This window comes from Microtus oregoni, unplaced genomic scaffold (genome assembly GCF_018167655.1).
Source record: "Microtus oregoni isolate MIOR12 unplaced genomic scaffold, Mior012 000021F_ref0000039, whole genome shotgun sequence".
NCBI classification, from domain to species: Eukaryota; Metazoa; Chordata; class Mammalia; order Rodentia; family Cricetidae; genus Microtus; species Microtus oregoni.
In genome coordinates, this window is record NW_024543080.1 from 8,222,120 (window position 1) to 8,241,066 (window position 18,947).

The window sequence follows — 18,947 nt, forward strand, 5'->3', positions numbered from 1 at the left end:
AAACACTGGAAGTCGGTTTTGTAATAGCCGTGGAGGACAAGAGTGGGTAATACTGAGGTGAAGCCCAATGTGGACAGGGTTGTGCTCACACCAGAGACTTTAGTGCCACTTGGTTCCTTCCCTTTCCCAGCTCCTGGCTACCTTCCTCACCATGGCCACACTCTTCTGACCCCTAACACAGTGGTGGTGTTCTTGCATGGACTGAGTCTTTTCATGATGTTTTGATCCTACCTGGATACCTCAGGATCATCTCCTGAACTTGAAATCTTTAACTGAATCATGCTTGCAAACAATCTTTTACTAAATAAGGTCACCTTCACCTGCCCAGACATTAGGGACTCTTAATACTGAGAGGACCAGACCATTTGGATAAGTGTGGCCAAGGGGACAGACAGTAGGGACAGCAGATCTCTGGCCCCTGCTAGTGGTGTCTGATTTACTTGCTGGCATGGCATCCCTTGTGAAAGTTGCCCAGAAATAAAGGCATGTGAATTTATACAGAAGATTTGGCCTCACTCCTGGGGGAAGGATGCCCGAAGGTTTTAAATCTCAGCCCTTGTAGTTGGGACTGAATGCTTAGAAACTGGCTGGGTGCCAAGGTGTACTTCTCTTAAGGGCAGCGAGCCCAAAACAAAGGCATGCTAAGAATGCAACTTGAAGAGCCTTGACTAGGCTGGAAGTAATATATTGTAGATAGGACCAAATGCTGACAGGAAAGATTAATGCAACTTTTACCTTTTAAAAAGGTTGATTTCAAACATACATAAACTGATCTTACAGGAAATATGCATACAAGTAAAAACCTGGCATGACAAGCACTTAGATTTTGTCTGGCACTGTGACAACTACACCATATATAGAGTCTTGCTTTGGGAAGAGGTAGCAAACAAGTTTTCAACTAAAATTAAGAGCAATAGTGAGTAGAATTATTTTGGTTTATTAAAAAGTTAAGGTATAGTAGATTTTAACATCCAACTTCCCTACATACAATTGGGTTATATTATATTTAAATGTATAAAGAAAGTTTTTTAAAAAACTTTTTTGTCTATAGTATACAGAACGCAATGGAAAGTTTTGGAAAGAAAATAATCTATTCCCTTTGAATGCTTACATGCTAAATGCTAAGGATTGTTATCATGGAATCTCTGTGGCATCATGGCTGTATTAACTCCACTTAGTTCTTGGATACATGTTGCTCCCTAAACAATTCATGAATTTTTACATACCTCGATTTTGGTTACCTAAAAGGTAAACATCATTATTTAACTTACCTATATCTTCGATCTATAAATTAATATTTTATAAAGTTAAATGTACTTTGAAAGCTAGCTGACTATATAGTGCATCTGAGTCTGTATACGGCATGTATGTATGTATATGTGAGTGAATGCCCAGTGTCTGTATACAACAGACAGAGGCCAGTAAAGGGCATCTGATCCCCTGGACTTGAAATTACAGGTGGTTGTGAGCCACCCGATGTGGACTCTGGGAACAGACCTCAGATCATCTGCAAGAGAGCGGTGAACGCTCTTAACCAATGAGCCCTCTCTCCAGCCCCAAATGTATCGCTTTAATATTATTCTAAAAACTGTGAATTTAAGTTATCCTTCTGGTAGGATACCTTTGTGCAGCAAATGCCTGTGGGTACTTTAAATCAGATTTAACTGGAGGGAGAACAGAGAGTTGAAGACCTTCAAATGAGTGTCTCTTGCATAGCACTTTCGGCGGCCTTCATGATTATCGTTTTTGTTTCCCCAAGTGGTGCTATAAAGGGCACTGCATGTGGAAGAATGCCAATCAACAAAAGCAAGATGGCAACTGGGGGTCGTGGACCAAGTTTGGCTCCTGCTCCAGGACGTGTGGAACTGGTGTACGGTTTAGAACACGCCAGTGCAATAACCCCACGTGAGTATACCCTGCACTTCCTGTTGCTTTCCCATGGACCAGAAGTGATTCCATGTTCTGCTGTGTCTTTCCTTCTTTTATCCTGGGTATAAAATAGAAAATGCAAAAAGATAGTATTCACAATTCACAAGACCACATCTTTTTCATTAATGTTCTCAAGGTGTAGAGTTTTTAGTAATATAGGAATGAAGAGGACAAAATGAAGAGGACAGATGTTTTGAAGAACTTGATGTTTGGAACTATTAGGGGGTTGAGCTGAGAGTAGATACTGTGTGCCCTCTAAGCTCTGAGGTGTACATAAAGAAGCAAAGGGTTTTCAGTGGAAGAATTACTAATAACCTCTAGTTAATTCCAAAAGGCAGGTCCAACTGCTTCAAGGTAGACAAACAGAAAGATGGTGGCAGGGACCATGAGAGGAAAAGACATCCATTCATTCAATAAGACAAAATTCATACGAGTCAAGAAAAAGTAATGGAATTATTCAACTTTGATATGCTAACTTGTCCAGCTGGGGCTTAACCCATGAACAGATCCTTCTCTGCTCTGGGAGAGGGATAGCTTTGAGCAGGCCTTTTATAAAGACTATCGGTGGCTGCACACTGCCTTCACAAGAAGAAAGGATGCTGTATCAGAAATATCAATACACTCAAAAGCATGATAGTAAGAGTTACGGGTTCACCACAAGCCACAGACTATCCTAAGAGCTTTAAATACGCCATCCCATTGCATCCTTACCACTTCCTTGCTTGGAAAACCATTCCCTTTTGCTTTTGACATAAGAGGAAGTAGAGACACAAGACTATATGCTCAACCTTTGAGCTGCTCCTGCATAGCTTATACGAGATAGAAAATATCACTTTCTCGGGTTATGTGTCTACTTTCCATCTTTGTATATTTTTGGCATGAATGGAACATACCATTTGAGTTAGGTTGTGTTTGGGGGTCTTCAACCCTCGGGGGCAGTGTGTGTTCGGAGACACTAGACACTGGAAACAAGCATTCAGCCTGTGCTGGCAGCTCAGTCATGCTGGCTCTTTGCCAGAAGCACTGCGTCTGTGAGCCCAAGCCGCTGGGCTACAGCCAGCCAGCCTTTGAAATGTTGTCTTTTCTCTAGGCCCATCAATGGCGGTCAGGATTGCCCTGGTGTTAATTTTGAGTACCAGCTTTGTAACACAGAAGAATGCCAAAAGCACTTTGAGGACTTCAGGGCCCAGCAGTGCCAGCAGCGTAACCCTCACTTTGAATACCAGAATACTAAACACCACTGGCTGCCGCACGAACATCCTGACTGTAAGTAGACACCTCTCTTTTTTCCTGCTGTGCTGATGGTCACTTCGTGTTTCGGCTTTGCTGACACCAAGCCCTTGCCCTCTTGAGTCCACAGTGTAAGTACCCTTGAAGAGGGGTACTTACAGAGGCAAGTCATTCCAGGTTCCCAAGAGTCAGGCTAAAGAGTTTCTTTCTCCTGAGAGGTGGGGATTGTGGCAATCGTGGTATCTGGCCAGCAGCCCTGTCACCACCACCATGGGAAATGACAGTGAATCACATGATTCAGGTGAACTCTTCAAGCAAGAAATAACCACAGGAGAGGAAAATAGTTCATTTACAGCTAAGTCAAGAGGAAAAAAAAAAAAGAACCAAACAAACAAAACAAAAACAAGATGGTCATTTGTTAAAAGAAATAGACTATGTAGCCTCTTTCTAAACTACTTATTAAAAATACTCTTGGAAATTTTCTTCTAATGTTTGAAGTATTCCCATTAAATTCTGGGTTTGATAGGCTCAAACTGAAATCTCTGATACTATTTCTGTTAGGTTGATCAATGAATATATACCACTGAATTTTACTGAGTGCTGCTCGAAAGGAAATGTAAGCATGGATAGGTCAAAGTTGAACACTTTAGAATAGATGCATTATTTTCTAATTTACTTTAGTGAAGTTAGTCACTTGGATTATCAAATTAAGATCTTACGAAGGACACAGATATCAGCTGGGTGGTAGGGCGAGACCAAAGACTAAAGCAGTCAGTGTTGAGAATGATACTCAAGTGAAACTGGCTTTGAATCAAAGTTTACTAAAAAAGCAAATGTAGGTGACATCAAGGTTTGCCACCATAACCTGTCTGGGGTAGTTTCAGTCTATACTTGACTGATATCCCTATTTCAATAGAACCTCTTATCTCAACAATAGCCCAGTTTAGAAGACATAAAATAGCTAATCATTCACATTTAAACAAACATGCATGGTGGTACCATCTACTCCCCATTTTATTCATCCAGTACTTCATTTGGGTTTTCAGGCATCCATATTGCCATGTTTTATCTTAAAAATAAACTGCTAATATTCATAATAATAAGTATTCTGGTCAGGCATTTTATTTTATGAAAATAACTAATTTAAGCCTGCCTCTTATGCAGCCAAGAAAAGATGCCACCTTTACTGCCAATCCAAAGAGACTGGGGATGTTGCTTACATGAAGCAGCTGGTGCATGACGGAACGCGCTGCTCCTACAAAGATCCGTACAGCATCTGCGTGCGCGGAGAGTGTGTGGTGAGTCAGGCTGCCTCCCTAGCATCCCACGGTGCCCTGCAGTTCTACCTTTACCATCACTCAGAGGCATGTCTAAAACTGTTTTCAACAGCTTTGTTTGTCTCCCAGCATAGCACTGGCTGGCCTGGTACTCACCGTGCAGGCTGGCTTCAGACTCGGAGAAATCTGCCTATCTCTGCTGTCCGAGTGCTGGGATTCAAAGCATGTACCACCCCACCCAGCTTTCAATTCATTCTTATTTGTATGGTAACATTGCAGTGGCTGTCTTTGAAGCATTCAGAATAATTAGAGAAATAGTGCTTACTTAAAATCAGTCTGGTCACTGCATGAATCAAGATGTAAGAAGAGTTTTAATTACATTCGAGATGGCTAGATAAGTTTTCTAAGTAACTAATGCCTCTAGATTGAATTTCCAATCTAGAGGAACTGTATTGGTTTTAGTATTTTACCAGTGCCAGCCTACCATTATAAAAGACCTTTGTTTTCATAGAATTTCAACCTGCATATATTATTTTATCAGATCCACCCCTATTTCCCTTTTTTCCAGTTCTTCCTCTATCATCCCCACCACATTTCCCTCTCAACTTCATGTGTTCAGTTTTTTCCTTCTCAAACCCCCTACATGGGAGGTGGTTTGCATATCTTTAATCCCAGCACTCAGGAAACAGAGGTAGGCAGATCTCTGTGAGTTTGAGGCCAACCTGGTCTATAGAGTAAGTTCCAGGGCAAACAGAGCTACACAAAGAAACCCTGTCTTAGAAAAAAAGAAAGGAAAAAAGGAAGAAAATAAGGAATAAATGAAGGAAGGAAAGAGGAAGAAAGAAAGAAAGAAAGAATCCAACTACATCCTCTTAGTACTGCCTGTGTTTATGGCTACAGTGCTTTTAATGCCACATGGATAGCTCTTCAGGGGGTCCCATTCCCTCCCCTAACAGCCATCAATTGCTAATAGCTCCTGAAATGGGGGTGGAACTTAATGAACCCCACCCCATCCATGTGGAATTTTAGTTGCCTTGATATTCTGTGGGCCTTGTAGATGCAGTCATCATCTCTGAGTTCATGTGTGTAGCAGCACTGTCGTGTCTACCAAGTAATATTATACGACAGATATCCTTACTTCTGGCATTTAGAATATCTCCAGCCATCTTCCACAATGATGGCTGAGCGTTGTCGGGCAGGGTGTGCTATAAATGTCCCATGTTGAGCTGAGTATTCCACAGCTTCTTTTTCTGTGGATGTTGAGCAATTGTAGGGTCTCTGTTTTAATCACCACCTATTGCAAAAGAAAACTTACCTGATTAGGGCTGAGAGCTGCACTAATCTTCTGGTTATAAAGACAAGAATTTTAGAGATGGTTTAATACTATGTCCATTTAGCAAAACAGTAGTGCTAGGTTCTCCCCTAGGGCTTATGATCTAGCCAGCCGTTGATTTTTGGTGCATTAAGTAATACCAGACATGAGCTCCATCTCATAGAGTGGACTTTACAAACAATCAGAAAGTGGTTGGTTACTCCCATATATTGGTGCCACTATTGCACCAGTGGGACTACCTTGCAGGGCAAGTCATTATTAGAGTCCACTGTTGGCTAAGATTGTGGAATGCTTTTCTCTCCCAGTAGCATAGAGCTGTGAAAATTAGCTTACAGGGATGGAGGTTCCATGCCAGCAACAGCTTGATTTCCCAGTAGGGTCTTCCTACCAAATTCTGAAGGATAACTAAGAGAAATGGCAACAGCCTGTAATGTTTGGAGAGTAACTCGAAAAGAGGTAACCCATTCCTGACACTGTGCTTTTTATTTGATAGCTTGTGGTGTCTGTGGGAGGCAAGAATCCCCCCATTATAAAATAATTCTATGTAGGATGTATGTATGTATGTATGTTACATTTTAGTTTAGAATACCATTTTGAATAAAAAATCTAATTCTAAGTTTATTTAAATGATTAATACAGAAATCTTCCAAATGACTATCTAAACTTACATACTGAATGCTATGCCAGAGCCAAAGTTGTAGGCAACAAAAAAAAGTTTTCTTATCTCATTTAGTCTTTTTACAATGCAGTTCATTGTTTTTCATGTTCAACTGCTACTGTAAATTATTCATATTAACTGGACCAGTGTTCCTAACATCATCCATTTCCTTTTCACTTAGCAGAATACCATACATTGGCTAATTCATAAAACCAGAAAAAGCCCTTGCTAAATGAGTTTAGGTGTTTTGGTCTATGGTTCTGGAGCTGGAAAGCCCAAGGTGTGATGATGGCATCTGTTGGGCATCTTCCTGTCTTCCTGTTGTGTCGTCCATGCTAGAAGTTAGGAGGGAAAGAGAGAGACTGGAAACTGAACTGAGGCAGGGCAGGACTTTTAGGACACCCCCTCTCTTGATAGCTATCCCATTTCTAGGACCTGAAAAAATTAGTTCATGGAAGCAGAGTCCTCAGGACATAATCATGGCAGCTTTTTGTCTATTCCATCTTACTGTTTTGAGATAACATCTCACTCTATAGCCCAGGCTGCTTCCAAACTTACTGTGAGCCTCCTGCTTCAGCCTTCCCAGTGCTGAGAGCTGGAACAGATGGAAGCCCACACCTGACTTTTATTAGGCCCTACATCTCAACACTTTTGAATTGGGGATTAACTTTCCAACATAAACGGCTTGAGAATAGATATAAATGATAATAATGGAATGTTACTGTCATTATTTTAACTCCTACAGTATTTAGTATTAAATGTATGTCCATTCCCTGCCCATTTTCACATCCGACTTGCAAGCCCAACGGTATGGCAGGTACCACATTTACCTGAAAGTCCTGCCCAGTACAGAAAGCCTTCAGCTGAACTATTGACTGTGAAAATGTAAACTCAACCCAACCTTCAGGGCCTTGCACAACTTGTTCCTCACAGAGCTTTCACAGTTCTTTGCAGCGTGCAACACCCACCTTCTACCGACTTCCACCTGTGTATAAATATTCATCTCTAAATTTTCATGAATGTAAAATTTCATAACTACTTGAATTTGTTCCAATTCAAAAATGCCTTCTCTGTTCCTTCAAGGTCCTGTGAGAGTGTCTACTATGTTGAAGAGCTTTATTTTGCATCCTAACTCATGTTTAAAAGATAACACTGTTTTACAACTCACCACATTACCGTATGCCTTTATGAACATGGAGAAAGCATTACGCTATTGATTTGTAGATTTTTCTCCCCAGAGTCAACTCATTTCTTTGCTTATAGATTTTGCTTGATGACTAGAACAATAATGTTGGGGAAATAAAGCTGGGAAAATGCTTTGTAAGAACAAAAATATCAACTTATTGTCTAGAGTATGATTCACTTTATTTGACTTCACCCTAGTTCTTCAAAAATCTGGGGTCTATGCAATCATAACTACAGTGGCAGTCTGGCGAAAGCTTGCTGGACATGTGCATCACCATGTGGGATGTTGTTTTCTACATGGCACATTGAAATTCACTGTGTTTAACATCTTTTCTCCCCAGAAAGTGGGCTGCGATAAGGAAATTGGTTCCAACAAGGTTGAGGATAAGTGTGGGGTCTGTGGAGGGGACAATTCCCACTGCCGAACTGTGAAGGGAACATTTACCAGAACACCCAGGAAACTTGGTAAGATGAGTGTGCTCCTGAATTAATACACTTTTGTGCTATTTGACATTTTGAGACATCTTTTAGACTTTCAGGTTTTTTTTTCAATGAGCATCACAGAAATTAAAAGAGAAGGAAGACTGTATTTAATGTTTGAATAAAAGTTTCATGCTTAGGGGTAAAGCATGTGCTGTATGTTATCTGAATCTAACCAATGTGTATAAGACTAATGGATAATTTTGAATATATGTGGCACATAACTTATTATCTGGAAATGTAAAATGTTGTAAAACCTTAACTATAACTTTTGATGTTGTATCATTTTATTTATTTTTCTTGGAAAAGTGAGCAATTTTATCTTGGTATATTTATGGAGATAGCATCCATATATAGTATAATCTTTAACAGATTTTTTAAACAAAATAGAGATATTATATGGTAAAATGCAAAGAAAAAATAGAGATACAACAAAAACTCTGAGGTATGATTGCTCATGTGCGTAGCCTTTGGTGCTCATTATACCATTTAACCTCAAGGTAAACATATACCAAAGCTCCACAACATGGAATAGAAAACTATCCTCATGCAATAGGTAGTATGTAAAAATATTTTAGTTTCATAAATTATATAATTTCTATATAATGCATACAAACATTTATACAGTATAATAAATATTCATATATTTGAGGACTTATTGGCGAAATATTTCAGGAAATTTAGCAACTAAAGGTAAATATGAAGTTGGCATGAAGATTCTCTTAAGTCTCTTATGGCACGATCAGAATAATATCTGATGGGCTGAGAGAAGAGACAGAGAAATTTGGTTTGGTGCTGAGCATTGCTACACAGGTTAATAGTACTGACTGCTCTTCCAAAGGACCCGGGTTCTGTTCCCAGCACCCACATGGTGGCTCACAGCCTTCTGTAGCTCCAGTCCCAGGGATCCAGTGCCCACTTCTCACCTGTGTGAGCAGTAGGCATGCAAGTGGTGAGCAGGCATACATGGAGGCAAAACACTCACACATATAAAATCATAAAATAACTAAATCTTCAAAAGAAGAATTTGGTTTACTTTAAGTGATTATAACTAATAGAGGAATGTATAAAAAGGTTCTGTTAGCCTTCATCCAAATGGAGTAACCTTCATTGTCCATTTTTATACAAATTACACTCTGGCGAATTTTAGAATCAGATTTGCTCTGTGATGTGCCAGTTTTCAAATATGGTCCCCAGTCCTTAATGTCTTTGCTATTCTTTCATGATGAATTATCAGGGTTTAAACTATGATAATTATTTGAAAGCAAAGAATACTACTTCTTGCTGGCTGTTTGCATTATTTTAGCAAAGCAAATGGAATTGAAGTCCAAATGTTACACTGTGGTTAGACTCACATATAATTCTCTCTGCACTGCCATGAGAGTATTAAATGTGCTTTGCATTCCTGAAGTTCAATTTATTTTTCTGTTTGGGGATGTGGAATCATTGGTTTTATTTTCGGGATGAATTAATGTAAGGAAAACCTTTTCTTGTACTGGGACAGTACTTTCTGCATTTTGTGTACTAGAAGGGCATGATACTGTTTTTCAGACCACCTCAAAAAGTTAGGCTAAACAAGAGTCAGAGTCAAAAGAACAGGTGAAGGGTCCCCTCGGTCACTCAGAGTCACTGTGGTCAGCCTCGGTTCTTTTCGCGAATGTCATTGTCGTCTTGCACTAGACTAATTAACCTTTTCCAACAGGCAAACACTTAAGCAAGAGATGCCATAAGGAACTCGAGTTTCTGGAAAATGAAATCTGCAAGTATTCAACTTCAAATCACCTCCATCATTTTGCATTCATGCTCAGTCTTACTTTCATTGACTATTAACAGTTTATCGGCATTGGCTAACTACTGTAAAATGCATTTTTTACTTGAAAATTTAAAGTTTCAGAACACGTTTTATAACTTCCCCACTAAAATCTGTATGGCTCATGGGGTAGTCAATGAAACAGCAAGACTGATAAACGGGAAACCTCCACTAATTAACGACATTCTATTTAAGGGAAGACGAGAGGCGCCTTCGTTTTACCCAAAGGAGCTCGTAATATTTCTCTTGCTGAAACAAGAGAAACTAAAAATGTACTGGGTAAGTTGTAGCGCGCTGCAGAAAGACGGGCATTCATAAATGATCTCACACTGATGTGCACTCCTGGGCACCTTAAGCATGTTGCTTTTAACTGTTGCTTACTCAGGCAAACAGCCCAGCTCCTGTGTTGAGCGGAGCCTTAGGTTCAGGTGCTGAAAACCCTGATCCTAAATGACTACTACATGTACTTAGGACCCTAATAAATATTAGGTAAGAGTTGGGTACGTCTACTTATAAATAAATATTAGCTATACATATAAAATAACATTTTTCCTGATTACTTCAGTAATTATATATTTCTATCTGGATTTCTTTTGACACAAATCCTGGATTATTACATGAACTGGATGCTCCATAACATACTAAAAGTTTAGCTTGCATAATTTCCTGTGTTTGTTTTTATTTGAGACAGCATCTTCCCATACAGCTAATTTCAAACTCAATATCCTCCTGCCTCAGCTTCACAAATGCAAGGTTCTAGACAGGTATCACACCTCACCTGGACATGACTCATTTACTGGTACTGGCCATGAGATATAACATATCTGCCTCTCAGTTTGTTCTATTGTTGATTTATAGTCATGAACAAGATTGTAAGTGCTACTTAATATTACCATAAGCCCTAAACTTATATCAAGATTTTTCCTATAAGAATATAAAGTTCCAATAGTTAATTTAAGGCTATTAATTTACTTTTTAGTAATTATTAGTTATCTAAGGCTAATTTATAATTCATGACTTAGAAGATTGCGGGTTGAGCAGTACATAATACACACTTGCATTCAGTTTCTCTATAAATATTTCTTTAAAGTGGGATTATAAATATTAACAGCATTTCAATACATGGAAGCTTAGCTATTTGAGGTGCCATGGGTTTTCATAGCAATATTTAGGCAGAAGGGATATCTCAAGGTTACCATGTAACAACTTTTATTAAAACTACTACTTTAAAAGGTAGCTATAAAAACTGGAGTAACACAGGGCGACTCCGGAAATCATAACTGCTTGCCTGAACTGTTGATGCAACTCATAGGTCAACACTAACTGTGAATTTTCCTCATGCAAGATGCTTCAGAGCTGTAGAGATAGTTTCGGAGATGCACCTTGTAGTTTATGGATGCCCTCTTCTGCACGTGGGAGCCGGAAGGGTGCAGTGCCGGACTAACCATAGTGTCGCCTTTGTTTTCTCTGCTTCCTCCACTTTTCACCTCACATGCAAAGGGTACCTTAAGATGTTTGATATCCCCCCTGGGGCTAGACATGTGTTAGTCCAAGAAGACGAGGCTTCTCCTCATGTTCTTGGTAAGTGCTTTTGTCTGCCAGCGCTGCTTTTCCATGTATATAAACATGAATTGTCAAAGACACTCCACATGGGGATGTGCATATGTATGTATGTGCACTCTACATACTATACATGCAAGAATGAGGGTTATATATAAATTCATTAGTTGGATAGTATATGAAGTTTAATTATTTCTCCTATTTTTATATTAAAACAAATATTTGAAACTAAAACTTCAGTTTTTGGTAGAAATGGGATTGGTTCATAACTCCTGAGAAAATTTTACAAGTTTGTATTTATTAATCATTCTTTTCTCTGAATTAGGGGGTGATAAAAAAATAACATGTACCATTAAGGGAAGGCAATAGAAAAATTTATCATTTTTAAAATTTTTTAATTTATTTATATTTTATGTATGAGTGCTCTGCACACCAGAAGAGGCCATCAGATCTCATTCTAGATGTTTGTGAGTCACCATGTGGTTGCTAGGAATTGAATTCAGGACCTCTGGAAGAGCAGCCAGAGGTCTTAACCACTGGTCCATCTCTCCAACCACAAATTTATCATTTATATGTTGAAAATGACTGATGGATAGTTTCATATAGATTTTGAATAGTTTTTAGATTTTGAATAGTTTTTATAAATTTCAAATTCTTTGTAAATCTGCCACAGGAGAATTTTGCTGTTCCAATGTTAATTTTCCCTAGTACCTGGAAACTGTCCCTTTTTGATTGGCACTTGTGTGGTTGATTATGATTTCTGTTAGTTTTCTCTTATGGGAAAAATAGTACCGAATGCCCACGGAAGCAGTTTCCAGGCACAGCCCGTGCTGGAGCTTGAGCTCTGTGCCTGTTTCTGCACCAAAAGTTAGGGCAACTCCAGGAAATTTTGTAGCAAATGGTTTTTTATTCACATGTGACATCTTAAAAGTCTTTTTTTATTGTGGTAGTTCAAGAGCTACTTAAATTACATTCCCTGTCAGATGGCATAACATACAAGCCTTTGCTCAGAGTTCTTCACCTAGTTTTTAAATTCCTTATTGTTCATGCTAGAATTCAGATTATTCTTGGAATAGTTATCTTAAAAGCTTGAAAAATAAATATGCAATAAATGGTTTTAACTAAATTTTTTCAGTGATGTGAGAATTATGAAATGTCTTCTCTCACTTACTGATAGACACCTCCAAACTGTACATTTATTCTATTATTTTTCCCATGAGAGAAGTATTACATACTGTAACAACAGATCTGTAATGAATTAAGAACTCTATCAATAATAAACATCCTTTTCTAGCAGTAGCAACTGCAGAGTAGTCTGGGAATTTTACTGCCAGCAGAAAAACTATTGACTTGGAACTCAGTTTAGCTCTTTAGTGTGGCAATCAGTATTTTACCAATCTTGAGAGACAGTTTGTGTTGACAAGGTATCTATTATATCCAGAGTCCCCGCTTCCAAGGAAATGTATAGAATGAGTGGGCTAATCTCTTTGACAATGTTTCCAAATGGGAATATTTGCAAACATTATTTTTCCCCTTTTAACCATTTTTATCTATTTAACACAGTAGCAATGCTTCTCAATGGTTTACATGCCTAATGAAGGGAGTAAGGAAACTCTAAGAACTAACGTTCATTTTGACTGCTAGATACTAATAAGGCAGAGGAGTCACTGGTTTTGCTTAGTAACAGTGAGGAAATCTGCTGTGGCTCATCCCCACTGCCATGGGATAAATGTGTGCTTTCACTCATTTTCTTCCGTTTAGCTATTAAGAACCAAGCCACGGGTCACTACATTTTAAATGGCAAAGGGGAGGAAGCCAAGTCGCGGACCTTCATAGATCTTGGTGTAGAGTGGGATTACAACATTGAAGATGACATTGAAACTCTCCACACGGATGGGCCCCTACATGACCCCGTTATTGTTCTGGTACGTGCCATGCAACATGTATATACTTGATTTTGTTTATAATTTTATAATTTAACTTACCTGAAAACATGCTCAGTTAAAATATATGACTGAATATTCTCTTGGTTTTTTTGTAATTCTATTTATGTCTCCCTGTTCTGTTTGCAACATTCTCATAACAGTTTAATAAGTCTATTTTATTCAAATAATTTATATTTAGTTGCAAACTTACTATTTTTGATGTCCCCTTTAATGCACGATTCTTTACCTTCTATATGGAGAAATTCCTTTGGCAGTTTTTGTGGTATAAGCATATTATCAATGAGTTTTCACAGTAGCATTCAAATTACCAAAATGCCAATATTTCCTCCTCATTCTTGAAAGATACCTAAAAGAAGTATAAAATTAGGGTATTACCAGTTTTGTAATTTTTATTTAGAGATGCCTTTGTATTTACTCACTGTATAAACATGTTATCTATAATATACAATGAATCTCTAATACATAGAGAATTCTATATCAGCAGGTTTTCTAACTATAAAAGCAGGTGATGTGGTTTAAGATGTAAACCAGAAAATTTTAGCAGAATTCTATCAGAAAAGCCAGCGGCATGAAAATCTGTTATTTATTTTGTTAACTATTGGTGTTTTTACAATGCTAAATAGATATAAAGAAGTCATTGTGCTATATATATGCTATACTAACAAATCATGTTAACTATTGGAGAATTATTGCCTGCAGGAACCTAGAGGGAGCTGAGGGCTTATCAATGAGAAAGATCTGACTACCTGCAGTGGATGCACACATGAGCTTATTTTATGGGTGTATGAACATGCAGTCACAGCCCTGAGGAGGGGTCTGCCTGCCTAGGACACTCACTCAGAAGCCCCTTGGGAATCTGCCCTGAGAACTCTTGTGGAAAGTGCATGGGTCATGTGCAGACGCAGCCAATAGGGGGTGCTGTAACATAATATATACGGAGCAGGCAGCTTCTATGTGGTCCTGAACAGAACAGAAAGGCCTAATAAAGTACACGGAATTATAGAAAGATAAGATGGAAACAAATGAGTGATAATGTTCAAAACTTGTGAGGAAATAATTATCTCCAGAACTTCTGAAAGTTGTGTGTGAAATACATTTAAAACAGTTAGAAATATAAAAACTGTCGAAAGTGTCAGCGCTCCAGAGGAAGGCTCCCCTGGGAAAGTCCGCAACTGAAGGCTTAGTAAAGAGCAGGCGTGTTTTCCTCGTGGCCAGAACCCTTGTCTACTAGACTCCATTATTTATTTTCTCGTTTCTATGAGAACTCTGAATATTGTGCTACTTTTTAAAAGGATTTTATAATATATATATGAAATTCCTGTTTTGTCATGATTTTCCACATCATTGTGCTATTCTCATAGACGCCCCCATTACCCGTCTTTGCTTCTTTCTACAGTTGGTCCCTTTCTACTCTAGCCTGATTCCTGTTTTCACTTTACAGATACTCACCTGTTTTAAGACTAAACATGCAATGTCTGACTTACTTCCCCCTCCAAGTACACACCGCCCTGTTCTCCTTCCCTCTGGAGGCCTTCCTCCCATGATACTCCCCCTCCACTTTCAATTCATTTATACATATAACAACTTTCCTACATGTGAGAAATGAGAAGCATGCGGGCAAGACTTGACTTTCTGAGCCTGGCTTTTTTCTCTTAGCATGCTCACCACTTGTATGCATTTTGCTGCAGATGCCATAAGTTCATTCTTAATGCCTGGATAAAACCCCAATTTCATATAAATCACAGTTTCTTTATCTGGCCATCTGTCGATGGGCTTCTAAGTTGGTTTTATATTATGAATAATGCTGCTCTAAACATGGATATGCAGGTACCTCGTAGTACGTCCAGTTTCCTTCCAGTAGATACACAAGTGTGGTATAGCCGGGTCATACAGTAGCTCAATATGTTTTTGAGAAACCTCCATAGTGGCTGCTCTAGTTTACATGGCAACCAGTGGTATAGAAAGTTCCTCTTTTTCCATATCCTCTTTTATCTTGATGATAGCCATTTTGATATGGATGGATGGACTCCCAATGTAGCCATCTCTTTTCCTGATGGATTCCAGCAGCTCTCTCCCATCCCTAGGCTGTAGCAGATTGTCCAGGCTGCCTGACATGTGCTTTCCCATTGTTACCATGCCCAGAATACTTCAGTCTTAAACAGTGCTTTCCCACTCAAGCTGATTCCGTGAGTTGGGAAATGAACTGCTTTTCCATAGGTGACCTTTCACACTGTGGAGTCCCTTTAGCACCAGGATCCCTGGTTAGGACCCTGGGCTTGACTCTTTATGCCAGGACACTCAAGTTTAGCTTCTGGATCTTTTCCTAACTCTCCTTCCTTGCCAGGGAGCTGTGGCTAGAGCTGTTGCCTCTGTTCCTTTGTGATTCTGACTCTCCTCATTCACCCCAACACACAGAAGGAGCTTTGAGTTTGTCATATTACCTGGGAAATGAAGGGTTTTCTCTTTATGTTCACTGTTGGGCAGTTTTACTATGGTGTACTCAGTGAGCTTAGTACTGCTCCTACTTGGGGTTCACTCTGTAAGTAGTAAAATGTTTCATATCACATTTGAGTAAATTTCCCATTGTATCTTTAAGACCTCTCTATCTGTGTTCATGAGATTCATTTCCAAACCACTTTATTCTTTTATAATATTTGAAATATGAACAATTATCCCTGGGCTGTTTAAAGTCTGACTCTCCAATATAATCTGTATCCTGTCCAGTACTTTCTTCATGTCAACTGGCGTACTTTCGTTGCTAATATTTCCATGTGGTGGTATTTCGCTTGGTTTTGTGTCTCCTTATATGTTTGCTCGGTATATCCAACATGTCCTTTAAATCCTAGACCTCCAAGCTGCCTGCTTCTGCTGGAAGCTTCATTTCCACCCTGATGTGTCACAGTCCCGTGCTTCTGTTTTCTTTTCTTTACATAAGACACTTGTATGAATGGTTCCTTGGCTTTGGTCCAGAGGCAGTTAAGTCCTGAAGCATTTGAAGCCTCTTTGTTCCTCTTCTCTAGGACTGGTCTGTTTCTACTCAACCTTATGCTCACAACATGAATCTCTCAAGTGGTACTGAGCCCTCTTCACTCTGCTGGAAAACTCCCTGATTCCCAGCCCTAGCTTCTGGAGAGCACATGGCATCTCTAACTGACAATGCACAGAGCAGCCTCTGGTCAGGACCCGAAAGCTGTTTAACTGCCCTTTCTTGCAGCTTTCTCCTCTTCGGGCCCTGCAAGTTCCAACCTCTGACCTTGGTATGATCAACAGAGCATTGCTGGAAGTCTTGACTCACCCTAGACTTCTGGGCAAAGGTCTAGATTCCAGTCCCTGTCAGGACATAAGGCATGCCCTTTGCTTTCCGGGAACACTGTCATCTGCCATGGTGTCCAGCACATTCCAGCAGAAACGGTCTCTTGAGTTTTGTGTCGGGAGGGAACTTGATGGCTCTCATGGCAGAACGCAGAAAGCATCTACTTGTGCTAAATGTGTTGCTGGATGCCTTATTAAAACGCTATACTCATCTGAATCAAATTTCTAAGTTTCTGTTATACTAAATCAAATTTCTCCACTTGGTTTTTGTTTTCTCCCTTATGGATATTGTTTCTTAAGATGTCCTTCAGATCTGACGTCCTCTGTTAGTCTTGAATTTAAGAGTACTGATGGAGGAAGGTCATTGGCTAATAAAGGAACTACGTTGGCCCATTTTATTGGTTAGAGGATAGGTGGGAGGAGTAAACAGAACAGAATGCTGGGAGGAAGAGGAAGTGAGGTCAGAGTCTCGACAGCTTTGCTCTCGGGAGCAGACGCCTCAGGGAGACGCCATGCCCCACTCCCGGGATGAAGCCCCGCTGCCCTTTTTACTACAGAGTACATTTTGTATTTCACAGGACTTGTTAAGGTCACTTGATTAGAAATATTTCCCAGGACCCAACTTTATGTTTTCCTCTGCTCAGCTTTACTCAAGCTGTACTCATAAGGGTTGTGCTTTTCTAATGGATTAATATCTAGGTGTTATGGAAGAATGTTTTGCTCAGTATAACATTTCTCTTATTTTCAAAAGGTTTCATTTACTTATATGAATCATTTGTAATCAATTTCATATATGGTTGAGCCTACTTGTCAATATTAGTTATCTGTTACTACATGACAAATTCCCTGAAACACAGTAAGTAGGTAACAAAATCATATCCTATTGTGTCTATGGATGGTGTAGCTGAAGCTGGTCACATGACCACATGTGATAGAGTGACTGTCATGAGGTAGCTTGTGGCGGTACTACCGCCATCTTGTAGCTTGTCTGGTAGGGCTGCTCTTACTCTCTGGCCCAGGCTGCTGTGGTTGAAAGGCCTCGATATACGATGCCAAGCTAGTGGAGCAGCCGCTGGCAGGCCTTCTTCCCTCCCCACCTGAGCCTCCCCAGAAGCTGACTAAATGTTCATAGTACCTGGCATGGAATTCCCCAGGAGTGAGCGGGAAAACTGAGTCAGTGAAACCAAGGCAGAAGTCATGAACTGTTAATACTCAGCCTTGGACATGTTGAAACTATGACAATGACCTAAAGAAAAAAAAATGTACTGATTTTAAAAGGCGGAGAGAATGCCTAACAAGCATACGATTAATGGACAATGGGCCAAGACAAGCAAATCCTAAACTAGGGAAATCTATACTTAAAGTGGTCTTCTTCTCAGCCAGTTAGTAGAAGAAATATTCTATGTCGTGATAAATGGAATAGTCAAAAGCTAAAAGACCCAGAAGTCTCTAGTGTTCCCAGGAAAATTAGAAGTTTCCATAAAGGTTCATTAATTCTGCTGCATACAAACATCTGTTGATCTGTCCTATTTATGTTCACACTGATGCACATGATGCTATATCCCAGAATAATAAGTTACTTTGGTGGTGTCTTATTCTATAGAATTATATGTAGATGGTTTTTATTTTCTATATATTTTTCCAAAAATGTTTCTCCCCTAGGGGGGAACATGGTCATTATAATAAAACATTTTTATGATAAAGAACTTTAAAATACACTAAAGAGATGGTTTAATTTAAGGTGACCTATCGAAAATAACAGTTTTTTATAGTATCAACCTTTACTCCTCAACACATTTTATATTATGATATTCAAAGGTTTTGCCTAACATTGCAGACTACCACTTGACTCGATGGAGACAAAAACATTCTAAGAACTACCCTAAACATTTGCCAGTTTTCAAAATATCGGTATGCTGAAATGTTTAAGTTCAGTCTCTAGTTGCTTATATAGTAACTGCATCTCTCTCCCATGTCTGTATTAGATCATACCTCAGGAGAATGACACACGCTCTAGTCTGACGTATAAGTACATCATCCATGAAGATTCTGTACCGACCATCAACAGCAACAATGTCATCCAGGAGGAGCTGGATACCTTTGAGTGGGCGCTGAAGAGCTGGTCTCAGTGCTCCAAACCCTGTGGTGGAGGTAACAACCACATACACTTTTAGAACAGTTTATCACCGTATATTGGTATATCTAATAATGTGCTTAGTTATGGTGC

The 18,947-nt window shown here is 39.3% G+C and overlaps 1 protein-coding gene across 2 annotated transcripts in view; it reads left to right on the forward strand.

The window, feature by feature from the left end:
* Adamts3 (ADAM metallopeptidase with thrombospondin type 1 motif 3) overlaps positions 1-18,947 on the forward strand; it is a 205,247-nt gene that overhangs the window by 174,019 nt on the left and 12,281 nt on the right. For both annotated transcript variants that reach the window (XM_041671598.1, XM_041671599.1), the window contains 7 exons: positions 1,760-1,905; positions 3,020-3,195; positions 4,324-4,457; positions 7,954-8,077; positions 11,403-11,483; positions 13,224-13,387; positions 18,706-18,871. In XM_041671598.1, coding sequence (XP_041527532.1) covers positions 1,760-1,905; positions 3,020-3,195; positions 4,324-4,457; positions 7,954-8,077; positions 11,403-11,483; positions 13,224-13,387; positions 18,706-18,871 — 991 coding nt within the window. The remainder of the gene's footprint in view (positions 1-1,759; positions 1,906-3,019; positions 3,196-4,323; positions 4,458-7,953; positions 8,078-11,402; positions 11,484-13,223; positions 13,388-18,705; positions 18,872-18,947) is intronic.